The sequence below is a fragment of the Thalassophryne amazonica genome, chromosome 9 (assembly GCF_902500255.1).
Source record: "Thalassophryne amazonica chromosome 9, fThaAma1.1, whole genome shotgun sequence".
Lineage (NCBI taxonomy): Eukaryota > Metazoa > Chordata > Actinopteri > Batrachoidiformes > Batrachoididae > Thalassophryne > Thalassophryne amazonica.
The window spans coordinates 67,905,173-67,925,919 of record NC_047111.1 but is presented as its reverse complement, the minus strand read 5'-3'; the positions used below and the strand labels follow the sequence as shown (position 1 = coordinate 67,925,919).

At 41.2% G+C, this 20,747-nt stretch overlaps 1 protein-coding gene across 4 annotated transcripts in view; it reads left to right on the top strand.

Annotated features, from left to right (window-relative positions):
* The window catches only part of trim3b (tripartite motif containing 3b), a 143,758-nt gene that overhangs the window by 73,531 nt on the left and 49,480 nt on the right, over positions 1 to 20,747 (top strand). For all 4 annotated transcript variants that reach the window (XM_034178290.1, XM_034178288.1, XM_034178292.1 and 1 more), the window contains exons 3-8: positions 1,909 to 2,038; positions 5,412 to 5,522; positions 5,653 to 5,804; positions 10,766 to 10,946; positions 15,223 to 15,324; positions 17,385 to 17,483. In XM_034178290.1, the coding sequence (XP_034034181.1) occupies positions 1,909 to 2,038; positions 5,412 to 5,522; positions 5,653 to 5,804; positions 10,766 to 10,946; positions 15,223 to 15,324; positions 17,385 to 17,483 (775 nt within the window). The remainder of the gene's footprint in view (positions 1 to 1,908; positions 2,039 to 5,411; positions 5,523 to 5,652; positions 5,805 to 10,765; positions 10,947 to 15,222; positions 15,325 to 17,384; positions 17,484 to 20,747) is intronic.

The window sequence follows — 20,747 nt, the reverse complement described above, 5'->3', positions numbered from 1 at the left end:
AACAATTTCACAAAAATGTGGAGGCTAACATCCACACTCAGATATAAATATGATAAATATGTAAATATAGAATTTCTCCCATTGGATGCAAAGGTCAAAAACCAAAATGTTACTGAGTACATGTGGCTGTTATGTGAATATACATTGCTTTACAATTTTTTCAACAACATTTGAAGGTATCACTGAATGAAAATGTGATCATGCAACTCCCGCAATTATTCGGTTCATTGTATAGTTTACTGAGGCTGATCTCAAAGCAGCTTTCACTTGCTAAAGCATACGCTCTGGTTTTGTTTGTAGACTTCAGTGCAGCTTTTAATTCTATGAAATTACATATTCTTCTGAAAAGGCTGGCTGATTTAAATGTTGAAAAGGGCCTGATGCTCTGGATCAGAGACTTTCTGTGTTGTCGCCCTTAAAGAGTTTGTGCTAACAACATTCTGTCAGGAGAGCTCATCATAAGCACTGGCTGCCCACAGGGTAGCGTTCTTTCACTGCTGCTCTTCTCTCTTTTTACAAACGAATTTGCAGTTAATGACACAAACTTTAAACTGATTAAATACCCGGATGACATGGCCCTAGTCGGCCTGCTACAGAAGTGTGACTCCTCTGGCGAAGCCTCCTATCTCGCTCACATTAAGGCTCTTGAAGCTTGGTGTCTCGACAGCCAGCTGGAAATCAATGTGTCTAAGGAGCTTGTTTTTCACACAAAGCAAGAACGGACCGTGCAGCCAGTTTCACTCGATGGCCAGCTTGTTGAAACGGTTGAAACTTTTAAATATCTTGGTACAGTTCTTGATAGTCACTTGAGCTTCTTTGAAAACACTGATTTTATCTTTAGGAAATGTTCACAGCGACTCAGTCTTCTCAGAAGATTGAGTTGTCTTGGTGTTAATCCGCAGATTTTTGAGCTTGTGTATTCTGCACATATTGAGAGTATTTTAACATTTCATCTTTGTGTTTGGTTTGGTCACTTGAGTTGTAAATGTAAGGACAAATTAAATAGAATTGTAAAAATGGTGAGGAAACTTGTGGGAAAACCCCAGAAGACTCTGGCCCACATTTACACTGACAGGATGAGGAGGAAAGCTGAGAGAGTCCTGGCAGACAGCTCTCATCCTCTGTCCTGTCAGTTTGAGCTCTTGAAGTCTGGGAGGCGCTACAGAGCTCCTCTGGCCAAAGGTTCTTTCAAAACATCTTTTATACCAAATGCCGTCACCATAATGAACTCAAAAAAGTGACCACTCCACAAATTAAACCTGAACTGCTTTAATTCTGTTTTATTTGATTTTATTAGATCTTACTGTACGTTTTATTTATCTTACTAGGTCTTATTCTATTTCTTCTTTTACTTCCATGTATTTTATGTATCTTATTTTTGTTTTATTTGTGTGTTTGTATGAATGTTTTATGACTGTTTTTTTTTGTCTTTTTTGTGCTGGTGAGCCAAAGACAATTTTCCACATCGGTGGACAATAAAGAATTATTCTATTCTATTCTATTCTATTCACAGTTGAAGTTGGGTTGATGTGGTATCATAATTTAAGCAGCATGATGTTTGCATGCAGTCCAAGTTCCTGTGAGACGACCTCGGGTGCATCAGGCTTCGAGCCACTAATTTAATGATCATAAAATGAGGGGGAAAAAAAATCCTGCATCATGTGATGGATTGCAGCGGTGCTGCAGGTCAGGTCTGCACACGGCAGGCTTCTGAAGCTAAATAGATTTGATTCTCAGAAAAACTGAACTGTGTGACTCCAGTAGTTTAGTTGTGTGGCTGCTGCAAACACAAGTATCCAGACACTCCTGTTTGTTTTTCTAAACCGATTATGACGGCTACTTATGCACAGCACAGTGAGAAACTTTTATTATTATTTTATTTTTTTGTTGTTTTGACTTCTCATTCAGTTGTCTCCAGACCTACATCCCTCCAGAGTCTCTGACACTCTCATGTCCTGTGTGTCGGCAAACCTCCATCCTGCCGGAGAAAGGAGTCTGTGCTCTGCAGAACAACTTCTTCATCACTAATCTGATGGAGGTTTGATGCTTAATCATTCAAATTCTTTAACATGTTCATTTTTGAAAATAAGCAAGCAAAGACTACTGAAACTACACAAGCACTCTGAGTGTGTATAGGATCAACAATACCAGGGGATTCATTTATCAAAGTGGTTTATATAAACTCTTCCTTTTGTCAAGATGTAACAACTGATTCAGTTTTGTGTCAATCAGCTGAAAATTATTTGACTAATCCTGGAATGAAGTGTGCAGTCAACACAGCCTTAAAAATTCACCATTATTAGTTTTGCAGGAAAATCATGTATCTGTCACCTTAAAGTAACAATACATTATTGTGCGAGAACATCAACTTCAGTAAGGGCACAATTTCGAACTAGAAATTGGGGGGGACAAAGCCAGGTTTCTAGATAAGCTCAGATGCATTCTGAGCATCCAGAACAGTAATTTTAATGTAATTATTAATAATTTTTAACTATCGCATAATGTATTTTTTTCTCAAGATTTGTTTTTGTATAAGTTTGAAAAAACAACAGATCATAGGTTTAGGATAAATTACTTATCATGAATTTAATTTTCGAAGTGGCACTAATGACAACACTCATACTGAACATAATTTCACTTGATTTTTGAGATCAAGCAGTAATTGCAGATGGGCTTTCTGAGGTCCCAGATAGCTTTTCTGATTTCCTTTTCTAACTTTCAGAATTTAGTAAATCAGCATATGGTCCATTGATAGTAGACACTAGTCCCTAGAGGCAACTATTTTTGGTTTCAAATCTGGGCAAATGCAAATCTGGGCAAATGCAGTCCCAGAAATTCTGAATGTGACAAACAAGAAACAGGTGTAAACAAGTCAATGCTGCTAAAAATACAAACTTGCAGAAACAAAGATACTATTCTGACATGGTTTTTGCACATAAGACTGACATAGCATGTTTCAAGTACACACATATATGTCAGAAGGTGGGGGGGACATACCATATTCTGTCCCCCCTGGTTGAAAAGATGCTCCCCCTATCCCCTACCAAATTGCGCCCATGACTTCAGCCACTGTAAGCTACAGTGTGGAGGGTTTAGGGGCACTTATAAGCAGAAAAGGAGGAAAAAAGTATTCATAACCATCTGTTCATTAGTGCATAATTAATTACCTGCAACACTAAATCAGTGTGTTTTCATGAGCTAAGAATGAGCCGTTCATATCTACATGGGAGCGGGCCGCCTCATGGAGGCTGCCATGTTGCACCTCTATGTTAATACAGCAGTGCAGTCTCGTGTGAAACCCCTGCGTGACATCGCGTGATTTGACCACTTCTGGGGACAGTCTCCCATTGCGCAACACAAACACAGCATATCTTCACACGGATAAATAGTGTACTGTTATATTTTTGGCTGCAAACACCGAAGCAGTCACAAAAAGTACAGTTCTTATTTCAGTTGCCAGTGGAGAGGGGAAGACAAAGCAAATGGGAGAGGTTATGTCGCTAAGTGTTAGCCTACACAGCTAACCAGAGTAGCTGTGTTCTCTCTCCTGCACAACTGCCTTGACATAAACAAACCACAACACGTCCACTTTCCACTGCAGTCATTTTTTCTTTGCATTTTCATTTTGTTTGCCGTGTAATTTGACCAAAAACTCAGAGAGGGCTGTCCCCAGATGTAGGATTATTGTGTCATATGCGTCATATTTTAACCATTTAGCACCCATCCTCAAATGAGACTGTGCTGCCCAATACAGTAGCCCCAAAAGGACATAATTTCTCAATCTTTTACATCTGGCAGTGTGGCCAGAAGACTGAAGGAAAAAAGAAGAGCAATCGGTAGTTGCTCCCCTTATACACTGTCTATTGTTTGCTTGTGTAGGCTAAGAAGTTTGAAAACCCTCATTTTGGTGAAATTCAGGGATGTACATATTATCAAATCGTCATCATCAAAGATGTGAAAATGTGAAGGGAAGTGGTAAATGGACTGCATTTATACAGCACTTTTCCATTGGCATCAGACGCTCCAGGCACTTTACACATCAATGTCTCACATTCACCCCAATGTCAGGCCACAACACACCAGGAGCAACTAGGCAGAGACCTTGCCCAAGGGCCCTTAGTGAATTTCCAGTCAGGCTGGGATTTGAACCGAGGATCCTCTGGTCTCAAGCCCAATGCTTTAAACGCTAGAACATCACCTCCATCACACTAGACCAGGGGTGGGCAACTTGTTCCAGAAAGGGCCAAAAGGAGAGGGTGCAGGTTTTCTTTGCAGCCACTGACTCCACCAGGTGATTTCACTGATTAATATCACTTTGAGCAGATGGAATCAGTTAATCATTGAAATCACCTGGTGGAGTCAGTGGCTGCAAAGAAAACCTGCACCCTCTCCTCTTGGCCCTTTCTGGAACAAGTTGCTCACCCCTGCACTAGACCATCACCACAATGCAATCTGCAACCTCACCACTAGATGACAGCAAAGCCCAATTTCTGCTACTCCGTAGCCATAACTCCATAGCCATGCAGAGCCCTCTGCATCATTGCGAACCCCGTCCAAGCCCCTCTCTGTAACCTTACGTGCACCTCCTAAAAATTGTAACTACAAGATGACAGAGACAACACAGGCTGTAACTTTTCCCTCTAACTACATCATTTCTGCAATCTACTTTTACGGTTTTACAATCAACGACTTTCATGGGATAGTAGTCCAGTCTTCAAGAAAACCATCATGACCCCTACTGTTCTGGAGGTGAATTGCATTGTGACACGCACCAACCCTGACACAGAACTTCAAAAGGTTCACGACTGCGCCGAAGCGATTGCGTGGCCACAGAGTTACAGCATAGTAGTAGCATAAAAATGCCTTAAATCCTACACACTGTAGCTTTAAGGGGCTAATGTAGTGAAGTAAAAATCCAGAAATGAGGATCAGCAATACACAGATGGATTAATCTGTGATTATTGTTTTTTTTTTAGTATCTAGTTCATTTTAATTACTCCGTTTATCTGTTTATGTCCCATTCCTCTGTTGCCCTCCAACATGAAACATTGCTAATTACTTTCTACACAGTTTCTCCCTTTGTTACTGTATCTTAAAACGTCTTCAGTGCTGTCTCCTTGCATGGTCACCGTGTTTTGGAATATGGCCCACTCCAGAAATATTTTCCACACAGATACTGTTTCTATTTTTTAATGATATATTTAAAGAAGCTATTCAGTGAAATGTTCATGTATCCATCCCCTGATTTGTCTATAGGGAACTAGCTGAGTAGAAAGTAGTTAAACTAAAAGGACATATAGAAAACCACTCACACCTTGTCATCAATGAACATACCAATATCTCTTTAACCTTCTAGAGCTTCATCACTGAAAAGTATTTCATATGACGTTTGTTGAAATGTGTTGCTGTAGGTCCTTCAGCGAGACCCGGAGTGCTCACGGCCTGAGGCCTGCAGCGTGTTGGAGTCTGTGAGTGCTGCAGCTGCAGGGAAACCACTATGCTGCCCCAACCATGAGGGACAGGTGACAAACATTTACGCTCACATTCCCCTCACACAGAACCATCTCAACTCTTCTTAGTACGTAAACAAAATTGGTGTCAGAGAAAATCCAGCCTGGATTTAGTTTAACTTGAATTTGTCTCCCTCTGCAGGTGATGGAATTCTATTGCGAGTCCTGTGAGACTGCCATGTGTCTGGACTGCACGGAGGGTGAGCATCGGGAGCACGTGACTGTTCCTCTGCGGGACGTGGTGGAGCAACAGAAGACTGCTCTAAAAATGCAGCTGGATGCAATACGCAACAGGTGTGTGAGACTGTGTGAGGAGGTAAAACTGTCAGTGTGTCACCTTCAGCTGTTTACAGGTTTGTTCTGGGGCAACGTGGCTGATCTGGGTACACATCAACCAGTGATGTTTGGTCTCTTCTTTCCTTCCACAATATCAAACTGGACCTTTTGTCCTTCTTCAACACTAAAGATAGTCTGCTTTGTCTCTCCTCTTGATGAACCCATAGCCTTCCTTCTTTCACAATGAACCCTGCCTGAAACCTTTGCCTTCATGATTTTAGGTCCCTTTGAAGCTGCAGCTGTTGGCCTGAATTCAGTTTTCAAAACTGGATCAGCCTTGGTCTCCTTGCTCATTGTTTCTTCTCTAGTGAAACGTTTGTGATTCAGGCTTTGTGATTTTATTTTTCTGCTCCTGGAAAAGCAAAGAATGTAGTCTTGGTTGGGAGTTATGTGAAGCTCTAATGCTACAGATCCCTTAAAACAAGAAAGTGACTGATACAGCAGGTAAAATAAGTTTTTAAACATGTCACTATTTTCTTCAGTAAATATATCTCTAATTGACATAAAATTTCACAGCATGTCAGGAACAACCCACATAATACACATATAAAGAAACCAAAACAAATAAGTACAGGAATTGCATTATGTGTGATAATGTCAAATGACACAGGAAAAAGTATTAAACACTTATTAGGTATTAAACACACAGAAAGGGAGGTGCAAAAAGGCATGGGAAGCCAAGACACCAGCTGAAATCTATCACTAATTAGAAAGCAATCCTGCCCCTTTTCAGTGCAAAGTAATATCAGTTGGTTCAGTCCCAACTGATGGTCTATAAAAAGGTGTGTCATTACCAAGGTGTCACACAAGAAACATCTCATGGTGGGTAAAAACAAAGAGCTCTCTCAAGATATTTACAGCCATATTGGTACAAAACATATGGATGGCCTTGGTTACAGAAGGATCTACATTTCTGAACATTTCAGTGAGCACTGTTGGGGCCATAATCTGGAAGTGGAAAGAACATAATTTCACCATAAACCAGCCATGTCCAGGGGCTCCTCACTCAGACAGAGTGAAAAAATATTATCAGAAGGGTTGTCCAAGAGCCAAGAACCACTTCAGAAAGATCTGGAGTTAGCAGGTACAATTTAAAAGAAAACAATAATTAATACATTCAACTGTCATGGCTGGTATGCACACTCACCACTCAAGACTCCATTGCTGAAGAAAAAGCATGTTGAAGCTTGTGTAAAGTTTGCTGTACAACATTTAGACAAACTTGTGAAATGCTGGGAGAATATAGTCTAGTCAGATGAGACCAAAACAACCATTTGGATGCCATAATACACACCATGTTTGGAGGTCCAGTGGTACTTCACATCAGCCCAGAAACACCACACCAGCAGTGAAGTTTGGAGTTAGGAACATCATGGTGTGGGGCTGTTTTTCAGCATCCGGTACTGGCAAACTTCATATAATTAAAGGAAGGATAAATGGAAACATGTACTGAGATATTCTTGTTTAAAAGAAAAAAACCTGCTGCTATCTACCAAAATGATAAAGATGAATTGAGGGTGGACATTTCAGCAAGAGAATAATGCCAATCACACAGCCAAGGAAACTTTCAATTGGTTTACGAAAATGAAAATAAAGCTGTGATCATATGATCTGTAAACATCTAGAAAAGTCAGATGCTTATGCATGTGTCCTATTTGCTGACTTCACATCAGCTTTTGATACAGTCCATCCTCACTTACTTTTGCAGAAATTAATTGACCTAAATGTTAGTCCTTTCCTTGTAAAGTGGTTTTATTCTTTTTTAACAAATATGTCACAACAGGTGAGGGTAAACAATTCCTTACCTGAAGCCAAAACATGCAGCACTGGAGTGCCCCAGGGAGCTGTAAGTTCTCCTTTTCTTTTTTCATTGTACACAAACGAGTGTAGGAGTGAATGGCTAGATCACAACAAAATTTTAAAATTCTCTGATGATACAATCATTTTGAGTTTACTGACATCAGGTGAGAGTCCGTCCATATACTTGGATGAAATAGACTCCTTTCATTCATGGTGTGTGAGGCACCACTTGACTCTTAATGTTGTAAAAACTAAAGAGATGGTCTTTGACCCCAAAGGGCTGCTGTTCCATGACCTGGTCTTCATTGGAGGCAGTGAGATAGGACAGGTGGAGTCTTTACCTTAGGTCTATGTGGACTGTCTTCTCAAGTGGAATGTGCATGTGGATTTCTTGTGCCGCAGAATGTCCCAGAGGCTTCATTTTTAAGAAGACTCAGACTGTTTGGTGTGAGCTCAACAATACTGGCTTCTTTTTACAACGCTGTGCTGGAGAGCCTACTGTAATAATATATGGCATGGTAGCCTGGTTTGGCTCTCTTACTGTCCAGAGCAAATCCAAAATTGCAAAACTAGTTTGATACACCATGAAAATTATTGGCAAGAGAGAGTATTCCTCTTTAAAAACTATTTTTGAAACCTCAGTCCTGGCGCAAGCTAAAAACATTCTTAAGGAGCCTTCCCACACGCTTTTCAGTGAATACGAGCTCTTGCCATCAGGGAAACAGTATCAGGCTATCAGGTGTAAGAGTAACAGATTTAAAAATTGTTTTGTTTCTTTGTCTATTACTCTTTTGAATAAATCTGGATAGTATCTGCAGACGCATTACTGGACATTGAGGGGTCTCACTGAAGACTATGTCATTTTAACTGGCTGTTTCCTGTGTTCCGTAATTGTATATTATGTTGCTGTTGTTTGATTGTATGTGTTTTTACTATTTTAACCACAGCACTGCAAGCCCAAGACAAATTTCCCTTGGGACAATAAAGTTAACCTTGAACCTTGAGAATGTCCTAGTCAATCACCTGACTGGAATCCAACAGAAAATCTATAGAAAGAACTAAAGATCAGAGTTCACAAAAGAGATCCAAGTAACATTCAAGATTTGAAGACTGTTTTGTGGAAGAATGAACCAAAATCAAAACTGAGCAACGAATGCAACTAGTTTCTCCATACAGGGTGCATCTTGAGGCTGTCATGACCAGCAAAAGCTTTTGTACGAAGTATTCAATAAATTTCAGCAATTTCAGCAAGCGTGTTCAATACTTTTTTCCCTGTGTAATTCCATTTTATTACACATAACTTAATTTCTGTACTTGTTTTGGTTTGTTTTTACGGTGCATCCAGAAAGTATTCACAGCACTTCACTTTTTCCACTTTTTTTTTTTTTTTGGTCACAGCCTTATTCCAAAATGGATTAAATACATTTTTTCCTCAAAATTCATAATGATAATGTGAAAAAAACATTTTTATGAGATTTCTGCAAATTTATTAAAAATAAAATAACTAAGAAATGACGTGTACATAAGTATTCATAGCCTTTGCAATGTAGATCAAGATTGAGCTCAGGTGCATCGTGTTTCCACTGATCATCCTTGAGATGTTTCTGCAGCTTAATTGGAGTCCACCTGGGTTAAATTCAGTTGATTAAACATGATTTGGAAAGGCACACGTCTGTCTGTATAAACATTTCAGAAACATTTATGTTGCTTTGAAAGTCTCAGTGAGCACAATAGGCTCATCATTTGCAAATGAAAGAACTTTGGATCCACCAGGACTCTTCCTAGAGCTGGCCACCCCTCTCAACTGAGCTATCAGGGAGAAGGGCCTTCTTCAGCGAGGTGACCAAGGACCCTATGGTCACTCTGTCAGAGCTCCAGCATTCCTCTGTGGAGAGAGGAGAACCTCTCAGAAGGACAACCATCTCTGCAGCAATGTTTTTCAGCAGCAGGAACTGGGAGACTAGTCAGGATTGAGGGAAAAATGAATTCAGCAATGTACAGAGACATCCTGGATGAAAAACTCCTCCAGAGCGCTCTTGATATCAGACTGTGGCGACAGTTTATCTTTCAGCAGGACAATGACCCTAAGCACACAACCAAGATATCAAACGAGTGGCTTCAGGAGAACTCTGTGAATGTCCTCGAGTGGTCCAGTCAGAGCCAAGACCTTAATGAGATTGAACATCTCTGGAAAGATCTGAAAATGTCTGTGCACCGACACTCCCCATCCAACCTGATGGAGCTTGAGAGGTGCTGCAAAAAGGAATGGGCAAAACTGCCCAAAGATAGGTGCATCAAGCTTGTGGCATCATATTTCAGATGACTTGAGGCTGTAATTGCTGCCAAAGGAACATCAACAAAGTATTGCGCAAATGGTGTGAATACTTATGTACGACTGATTTCTTAGTTTTTCTATTTTTAATGAATTTGCAAAAAAATCAAAAAGCTTTTTCATGTTGTCATTATGGGGTGTTGTGAGTAGAATTTTGAGGTAAAAAAAATGAATTTACTCAATTTTGAAAAAAAAGCTGTAACTTAACAAAATGCGGAAAAAGTGAAGCGCTGTGAATACTTTCTGAATGCAGAGTATGGTTTGGATTACTTGAGTTGTTACCGGCATCTGGTGAAAATTTAAACTGGCACCTTTAGAAATGTATTTACTGAGAAAAATGTTGACGTGTTCAATACTTATTTAACTGCTTTACATATTTCACTTTGTGTTTGACCTAAAATATTTGTGATCGAAGTTACAACAAGGTCACGAATAATAATAACTAAAAAAAACTTGTGTGGTCCCTCAAAGCTCACTGCATATGTTGCTGACAATAAGTATTCATAAAATGTGTTTTGCAGCCCAACCCCCGTAATCACATTGACGCGAACAATATTTGCCATGGGCTGATGGGTAATGTTCTCACTCTGTGATGCCTGTCGTTTATTTTTAAACATGTAAAAATCTATCTATTTTTGAAAGGAAACACTGTGTTGACATCAGGACACAGTTTTAGAACATGTTTTTCATAAAATGAGAATGCTCACCATTTCACAGAATTCCTTCTTGTACGATTCTATTCTCAACCGTGTTACTGATTTATTTACTTTAATCTGTGGTGTCACAGGCTCCCCCAGCTAACAGCAGCCATCGAGTTGGTGAGCGAGATTGGTCGACAACTGAATGAAAGGAAAAACGAGGCAGTTGCTGAAATAACAAATACCTTTCAGGAACTAGAGAAGGCGTTGCACCAGAGAAAGACAGCCCTCATTACTGACCTGGAGAACATCTGTAGCACCAAGCAAAAGGTGGGCATGTTCTTCATCAATGGTGTCACTAATATTTATATTCACACTTTCACACTCAACAGTATAGACAAAGATGGACAACGTATCTGCAGTTATGATGAATGTTTTTGGGAAATTACCGTAAACTGTAAAAATGTACACACTCTGTGAAGTCACCCAGAGGTTTTCTGACGAGCAGGTTTGAAGCTGAAATGGGTTGGTTTGACGCCAGCTTGGCAGTGCCTGGTCAACTTGTAAATGGGTATCACCTGCTTCGGACAAATGAACGCCAAGCACACCCACTTATCTTGAAATGACTAATCCAGCTAAGGCTAGCAAGCCTGAGCCTGGGTTTGAGTGATTAACATACACTCAACAAAAATATAAACACAACACTTTTGGTTTTGCTCCCATTTTGTATGAGATGAACTCAAAGATCTAAAACTTTTTCCACATACACAATATCACCATTTCCCTCAAATATTGTTCACAAACCAGTCTAAATCTGTGATAGTGAGCACTTCTCCTTTGCTGAGATAATCCATCCCACCTCACAGGTGTGCCATACCAAGATGCTGATTAGACACCATGATTAGTGCACAGGTGTGCCTTAGACTGTCCACAATAAAAGGCCACTCTGAAAGGTGAGTTTTATCACACAGCACAATGCCACAGATGTCGCAAGATTTGAGGGAGCGTGCAATTGGCATGCTGACAGCAGGAATGTCAACCAGAGCTGTTGCTCGTGTATTGAATGTTCATTTCTCTACCATAAGCCGTCTCCAAAGGCGTTTCAGAGAATTTGGCAGTACATCCAACCAGCCTCACAACCGCAGACCACATGTAACCACACCAGCCCAGGACCTCCACATCCAGCATGTTCACCTCCAAGATCGTCCGAGACCAGCCACTCGGACAGCTGCTGAAACAATCGGTTTGCATAACCAAAGAATTTCTGCACAAACTGTCAGAAACCGTCTCAGGGAAGCTCATCTGCATGCTCGTCGTCCTCATCGGGGTCTCGACCTGACTCCAGTTCGTCGTCGTAACCGACTTGAGTGGGCAAATGCTCACATTCGCTGGTGTTTGGCACGTTGGAGAGGTGTTCTCTTCACGGATGAATCCCAGTTCACACTGTTCAGGGCAGATGGCAGACAGCGTGTGTGGCGTCATGTGGGTGAGCGGTTTTCTGATGTCAATGTTGTGGATCGAGTGGCCCATGGTGGCGTTGGGGTTATGGTATGGGCAGGCGTCTGTTATGGATGAAGAACACAGGTGCATTTTATTGATGGCATTTTGAATGCACAGAGATACCGTGACCAGATCATGAGGCCCATTGTTGTGCCATACATCCAAGAACATCACCTCATGTTGCAGCAGGATAATGCACGGCCCCATGTTGCAAGGATCTGTACACAATTCTTGGAAGCTGAAAATGTCCCAGTTCTTGCATGGCCGGCATACTCACCGGACATGTCACCCATTGAGCATGTTTGGGATGTTCTGGACCGGTGTATACGACAGCGTGTACCAGTTCCTGCCAATATCCAGCAACTTCTCACAGCCATTGAAGAGGAGTGGACCAACATTCCACAGGCCACAATTGACAATCTGATCAACTCTATGCGAAGGAGATGTGTTGCACTGCATGAGGCAAATGGTGGTCACACCAGATACTGACTGGTATCCCCCCCCCCTCCCCCCCAATAAAACAAAACTGCACCTTTCAGAGTGGCCTTTTATTGTGGGCAGTCTAAGGCACACCTGTGCACTAATCATGGTGTCTAATCAGCATCTTGATATGGCACACCTGTGAGGTGGGATGGATTATCTCAGCAAAGGAGAAGTGCTCACTATCACAGATTTAGACTGGTTTGTGAACAATATTTGAGGGAAATGGTGATATTGTGTATGTGGAAAAAGTTTTAGATCTTTGAGTTCATCTCATACAAAATGGGAGCAAAACCAAAAGTGTTGCGTTTATATTTTTGTTGAGTGTAGTTTTTGTGGACTGGAGAGTGGCTCTAATAACTGGTGGCTTGGGTGTGGGTATTGGAAGACTACAACTAGCAAATTGCCTTAATAACTGTGGCACTATCAGTATAACTAATATTACCTAATTACCTAATATTAGCTAATTAGTGCTAACGGTGCTAACATGCTAAAATTTCACTCACACAGCCATATTTTATGTCACATTTGGATTAAAATGCTCAGAAAAGAGCTAGTGCGCTATTAGCACCTGACCACTTGGACGGAAGCTGTCACTCATATCATCCACACCCCTAAATATGCTTAACTTTGTGGCTTAAAATAACATCAACTAATGAGCCATGTAAAAATGACTGAATTCTAGAGGTGGGCGGATCGATCCTAATATTGATAATATCAATACCAACGCTGGTATTGATATTGAACGATCCTCATGCAAAAAGATCGATACTCAAGTTTTTTTCTTTCCTGCACGCACTGACTGCTGCGCATGCAGATTCATCAAAGTCAACTCTCTGTCTGTAAGAGCAGCGCTGCTCTGTGTCACACAACACGAACAGCGCACCCTCCCTCCTCTGGTCTTTTGTTGTTGCGCCATCACGTGGCTCAGCGGCGCCAGCCAACAGCCATGCAGGTAGGCTCAGCCTGGTGCACCCACTCAGCGCTCTCCTCGAGTCAGCCCTCTACCTCAGGAGATTTTGTTTTAAGTTGTGTTGAGTGATATTTTTTAAACAAAAATGTTGATTGTGATAATAAAGTATTTTGTTGTCACATACAATGTTTGACGAAATTCTATCCTAGGTCCTTTGGATCCTTTGGATCTATGACGCTTAAATATGAAACAGTATCGATATCAATATCGGTATTGATATCGGTGATACTGGGCCTGTATTTACTTGGTATCGGATCAATACAAAATTCCCGGTATCGCCCACCTTTACTGAATTCCCAGACATGCAGCACAATTCTATTTTTGATTGATGACTTCATACTATAGTAACCGTATGTGTATCTTTAACCATTTTCTAAAAATAACAATTATCCCGTGCTCCTGCATAAAGTATTGGGTCAAAAAGTTGACCTTGTCCTGTGACCTTGATTGTTTCTGAAAATCAAATCACTTTGTCCTCACCTAACCCTCAATCATCCCACCAACTTTGCTCCCAGTGGGATCAAAACTACTCAAGTTCCTTTGTTCACACACAGGCACACAGAACTGAAAGCAGTAATCACATCTGTTTTACTGCTGTGTGCTGCTGTAGTACGTAAAAGAAGAAAAACTCAGTTTATATGGACATGTACTGCTTGGTCAATGACAGCACAAAAAACAGCTGCAGATGATTGCTCAGTAATAACGTAATTAGAAAGATGTATTTAACCTCCCCCCAACCCCCCACTTATTTGTAATTATGCAATTTCAAAGGTGAGACGTGGACACACATTTTATGTCCCAGCAGGGGTGAAAGTAAGATTAGATTCTTGCAGGAAGCATTCGAGCATCATATTAAAGATATTAAAGACATTAAAGATATTCTGACTTTGAGATTCTTAAATTCTGTGCACGTCCGTGAGTGCACGATGCATGACGTTAGACACGTAACGTAATTTATGGCAAAACATTTATTTTCAGGTAAAGTGCAAACGTAATTTTTTGGGGGAAATAACATCAGAACAACAACAGAACAACTTCAACATCATAAACAATGCAACAATCTGTTCTTTTTTTCTGAAAATAACAGAGAAAGAGAAAATGCTCTGCCACCTGCTAGTGCAGGCTTTTTGACTGCTTCTAGGGTCCTGCAAACGATAATGTTTGTCCAGCGTACTAAAATCTACTTCAACACATAATGGACAGTACATTCTGTTGATGATTTTCATGTATTCATCAAATTTACATTTATTTTAGACAAATTCCATTGAAAATTGAAAGGGTTTGTGTTGTGAGCAGGAGTGAAAGTTGCTCCTCCGAGGCGTACCTGTGTGTGCCTGCTGTAGAGGCCTGTACACCTTTTCCTGGTACGGAAGAAATAAAATACTGCTGTACTGCTGTGTTCCGGCTTACTTTCACCCCTGTACACACTGATGTGGAGGTAAAACATGTAGAGTCATAAGGGGTGACAAATAAATAAGATGTTTGCATTACTTTCAGCACTTCAAATTTTCACAGGTAGTACTGCAGGTTTTTATACACATTGCACTCACATGCACATACAAGCACACAGTCTCTGCATGAGCCTCCATGCATTCTCTTTTTATAAGATTCATCTTTGACTCTTTTCTGATCTTTAAACTTCTTTGAGGACAGGTCCTACAAGCCCAGCTGTCCTCTCTCCTCCAGGGGACGGAACACATCCAGAGTAGCTGCAGCTTCACTGAGCAGGCGCTCAGCCACGGCAGCGCCACAGAGGTGGGCGGGCCATACACTCAGTGGTGGGCACAGCTAAACAATAAGTTAGTTTGATAACCATTAATCCGATGAATGAAAAGTTATCTTTTATGACACCAAACCGATAAACTGCTAAAAAATGTATCTTTGCTACAGGTAACCGATAACTTTTAGTATTGATTCAGATGTGGGCACATCAGTTTACACTGTCAGCTTCTGATGAACCAGTTTCACTTTCAGTGCCGCAGGGGCTGCTGGGTAAATTCAAGGATCACAAACACAAAAAGAACAATGAATGAATAAAAAATAAAACCCCAAACACTGTCATCATCTTTCAAAAGCAGTAAAACACAGTATTAGAAGTCACAGTTTATCTCGATATTACATACGCTGTCATTTATGAACTAAAGGCTGCTGCTTTTGTTGTATGGCTGGGGGGCCTGGCTGCCTTTTTGTTTCTGTCTTTTGTTTTTCCTTCCAGGTGGCTTGCATTTGGGACTGAGTGGCTGTGTAGCTGAGTTTATCAGGACCTCACCCTGATCACCTGCGGCTGATCACCTGCGGCTCGTCAGGACTCACAGCTGTGGTGCATCTTCATGGATTGGAACATGGTGGCATTTAAGACTGGAGTACACAGTGTGTATTTGCCAGAGACTCGACCTTGTGACCAGACGGGTGAGATCGTCGTCTCGGGAGCCATCTCATCATCAGTGGATGCAGAGAACGTCCAGGGTTTGATGCACGGTCTGTGAAAGAGGAGGGGGTGAGGTCTCACGCTCGTCAGCACACTTCCTGAGGTACGTTAGATTTTGTGACTAACGTTTATACAGTCAGTAAATGTGGTGTCCCTCACACCTTATTATATTGAGCTGTACGTTAGTCATGTATCGGCTTCCACTGCAGTGGAGTTTTGTGAACTGGATGTTCCATGCCTGCAGGTTGGGAAGCTGATTAGTAATTAAGCCAGGAAGTGTTTGCTGTTTATGTACACCTTTGAGTGGTCTCTCTGTGTGTAGAGTGTGGACTCACATAATGGTTCCTTCTTTCACAGACTCGGTTTGTCGCGGCCACCTGGGGGGTGTCGGCGGGGTCCTTGGGTCCGAACCAGTTCTGGCTCCGGACCGTTGGCGCTGCTGGGAGCGCACCGCAATCCACCACGCCAGACCGCGCACTTTTATATTTTTCACATCACTGTTATGTTCATTAAACTCTGTTATCCTTTGTACCGTGCTCTGCTTATTTCATACTGCGTCCTTCAAACGCTGGTCGGTTCTCCGGGCTGCGTCCGACACATAACAGCTTTTTTCGCACGCTTTGAACCCTGCGGCTTAAACAACTGAAATTCGTCTTTTAATGCATTAATTGGCAGAGTAAAAGACACGTACTAAATATAAATTCTTACCTGTTAGTTTCAGTGGGATTCATTAAATTCTGAAGAAAATATTCCACATGAAGCATCCTGATTATCCAAAATGGTGTGTAAATGGTGAAGAAAAGTCCCTCACGGCTGCGCTGTGAGAGCTCCTCTCTCCCACCAAGTCTTGGCGATTAAATTATCCCGTGCCACAAAGAAATAAAATGATGTTAAAATTAGTCCATTTTGCTTGTGTCGAGCAGACGGTAACAGTGTAACGTCCAAAGTGAACCTGAACTACACTACCCACAATGCGCCCTGCATCGACCGGCCAATCACACCTTGTGCTTAATGATGACGTCATAAACAAGCGACAGCCAGTCTGCCATAAACCACTGATCTACACAGGACAGCGATTAAAATCTTTGATTTTAGGGTTTACAAACATTTTTGACTGTTAAACTTTGCTCACTTTATCAGCAAAAAAAAAAAAAAAAAACTGTTAGCGGACTGAAAGGTATCAGAACTAAATTTATCGGAAGATAATTGGTCCCATGATGGTTTTAAAACTTATCTGAAAAGCAAATCTGCTAGCAGAAACATTAGCTTCGATAATTATCGGTTATCGGATTAGCTGAACAGTGCCCACCACTGTGTACACTATATATGCAAAAATAACACATCACATCAAGCATAATGATCTCAAATGGTTTCTGTTAAGTTACAGGTGCTGCTGGTTCAGAAGCAGATGAGCGAGCGAGTAGTGGCGCTGGCCAGACATGACTTCCCAGAGAAACCACATCAGAACGCACACTTAGACTGTCAGGTAGCCACGCCCCCTTCACATCATTATCCGGTTGTTAAGTGTGATGTAACGCATCCTGTGATTTTCAACTTCCGGCTCCAAACAAAAAAGGTGTGCTGTCATTAACATTGAGAATTGCACTGAGACACTCTGATCAGGCTGCACTTAAACCGTTGCACACGGACAACAGCATTAACATCGCAACATAAAACTCTTTGTATATTGTGCCTTAAACTCTCCTGGATATATTAACTGGGTTTTTAGACATTGTTATTGCATTTGTTTTATGTAAAAATGCCAGAAGCTCAGGTCGTTTCACTGTTATTTTCAGTGGGAGTTGCTGCAAGTTGCGATCGCTGTTCAAGTCGTTTGGGGGAAAGTGAAGTTTGCACTTATTTGTAATAATTTTTTTTTAATTAACAAACAGACGTATATTTTACCTGTGCATAATAAAATATATAAAGGAAAAGGAAAAAAAAAGTTTTATTAAGTGTTCTTACCTTAGAAACAGACAAATGCAGTTAACGGATTTGGAGGCAGAGAACGGCGGGATGGAGGTTTGTGCACACTGTAAACATAAACTAAACTTAAACTGTAGATCCTTAAAAGGATCATACAGACATAACTTTAATTGCAAACTTGCAGGTCTTTGGACCCGGAAACAGATTTATCACGTGATGCGTTACGTCAGAGCTTAACAACAGGATAGCACTTTGAGTTCATTTCCTCTGCTTTGTTTTATGTTCTTTTGTTTGTTTGTTTCTTTGCGGCCTTTGCATTCTCAGGGTGCAGGACTACTTTGTGTCCCTAAGGTGAATAAGAAGTCTACGGGTCATAGAGCTTTCTCTTATCGTGCCCCTCTTCTGTGGAATGATCTCCCTGCGTCAATAAACAGTCAGATTCTGTGGAGACTTTCAAGTCCAGACTTAAGACGCACTTATTTTCCCTTTTGTATGGCTAGCATACTGGCATAGTATAGTTCTGCACTTTTTACTCTTTTAATTCATTTTACGTATTAGGAAACAGAGTGTGCCGCGGCCTCAACTTGACCTAAATTCTGGGTCTTTTACTGAAGCTCAGGGCTAGTGGCTGGCGATCACCTTAGTATTTCCTGTTTTTCTTGTTGTTTAATGCTGACAAGTTATACTGTATTTCTTGTCTTTCTGATGTCTGATTCTGAAATTGAAAAATTGAAAAATTTCTTTTTGACTTTTTGACTTTAATGTGGAAAATATGGGTCTTCTGAACCATTTGCCACAATGGATCAGCTGCCAATAGTAAAGGAGATTTTAATCCACAACTAAATAAAAAAAAAATCAACCTTAAATCTGCATTAAAGTGTAACATTGCACAGAATTAGGTTTTCTCTGAATTTTACAGTTAAAGTTATAGGGCCTTTCAAATTTCATAAAGCTGAGAAAATTTAGTTTCTACCGAAATCCAAGCATTATAATGTAGGTTTCTTTTTGTAAAATGTTGTTGCAAAATTACAGCTCAGGTTAATGAAGAGAGCATATTTATCTGGGGGGAAATTCTATACTGAATATTGTCTTTTCCTTCATCGCCATCATGCACACTAACTACAGACTACAGGAGGAACTGCGTGTGTGCGTGTGTGAGGTTTTGAGATTACTTGTGACCCATCTTATGTTAACATCTAAAATATTTCTTGTAAATCGCTTCCAAATCTACCAAATGTTGGTCATCTGATGCCTTGAATTTCTCCCCCTCAAGGGTTGAAATTCTAAATTGTTTCCAGACAGCATGAATCTCAGTCACACTGGCAATATCATATTATGAATCCCTTATCTAAATGCTAAGGATTAAAATTATCATGGTGTCATAGAAAATAATTTCTATGACTTAAATCTTAAAACACCCAGTGGCACTATATCTTTTAAGTATAACAATTCCACAGTAGCAGAATTACAATCAGAGCAAAGTTTTAATGTTGAGCTAAAATACAGCGGATGTTGCTGTTCTTGTAATTTATCATAGAGTTACCCATATACAAGGTCTATTAGAAAAGTATCCGACCTTATTTTTATTTTTTTTTTTCAAAAACCATATGGATTTGAATCACGTGTGATTGCGTCAGACAAGGTTGAACCCTCGTGCGCATGCGCACTTTTAACAAGAGATTTTGTCATGGAAAGCCGAGCGGAGGCTTCGCGCGTCACGATGGATTCGCTACTGGAGCGAGACAAAACCACCTCCGTTTTGGTCTCACAGGACGGCTTTGAGATGGCGTTCAGACAGCTGTCGGTGGTTTTTCCATCGAGTGATTATCTGAGAAATTGTGGATGTGCCTGGACATGCCAGAACATGTCCCGTGAGGCTTCATCACGGTGTTGCTGTGCGCCATGCGGCACCGCTGTGACGCGCGAAGCCTCCGCTCCTCTTTCCATGAAAAAAACTCCTGTAACAGTGGAATGTGCCATTCATTTCCAAACTGGACGCTGTGTTTTATCCGGGACATCGTCTAACTAGCACAGGAATTGTGAAAAGACATGGACATCAGCAATTTTTCGGCACATTGAGACAGACATGCGGAGGAATTCCGCGGGTCGCGCGGTGCCGCATGGCGCAAAGCAACGCCGTGATGAAGCCTCACAGGATATGTTCTGGCATGTCCAGGCACATCCACAATTTCTCGGATAATCACTCGATGGAAAAACCACCGACAGCTGTCTGAACGCCATCTCAAAGCCGTCCTGTGAGACCAAAACGGAGGTGGTTTTGTCTCGTTCCAGTAGCGAATCCATCGTGACGCGCGAAGCCTCAGCTTGGCTTTCCATGACAAAATCTCTTGTTAAAAGTGAAATCTGCTGGAAAATGGTTGATGTCCAGCTCTTGTGATAACCAGAGAAATGGCACACAATGGTCACGGATCCAGACAGCCATCCGTTTAGAAATTAAATGGTCGTTCAGCCTGTCGATGGCGGCTTCGGAGCGCGGCGTGCCCCACAGCCACTGGGGGTCGTCCTTAAAGTGACAGTAACACTCCTTATTCTCTACCAAGCCCGTAACATTTTCACGGAAAGCCAGATAAATTTTTCTAATGGTTTCCAGCTGCCAGTCTCTAACAGTTTCTGAAAAAATTCTGATGGAAAAAAAGCCCAAATCATTCCGCCATTTCCTGGCAATGAAACAACGACGAGGGGGCTGGACCACTCCTCACTCAAAGCCTGCTCACAGGCGAATGACGCAACCGATAGGCGTAGAAAAACTCACGCATGAGCAAGAGGGTTCAAGCTTGTCTGATACAATCACACGTGATTCAAA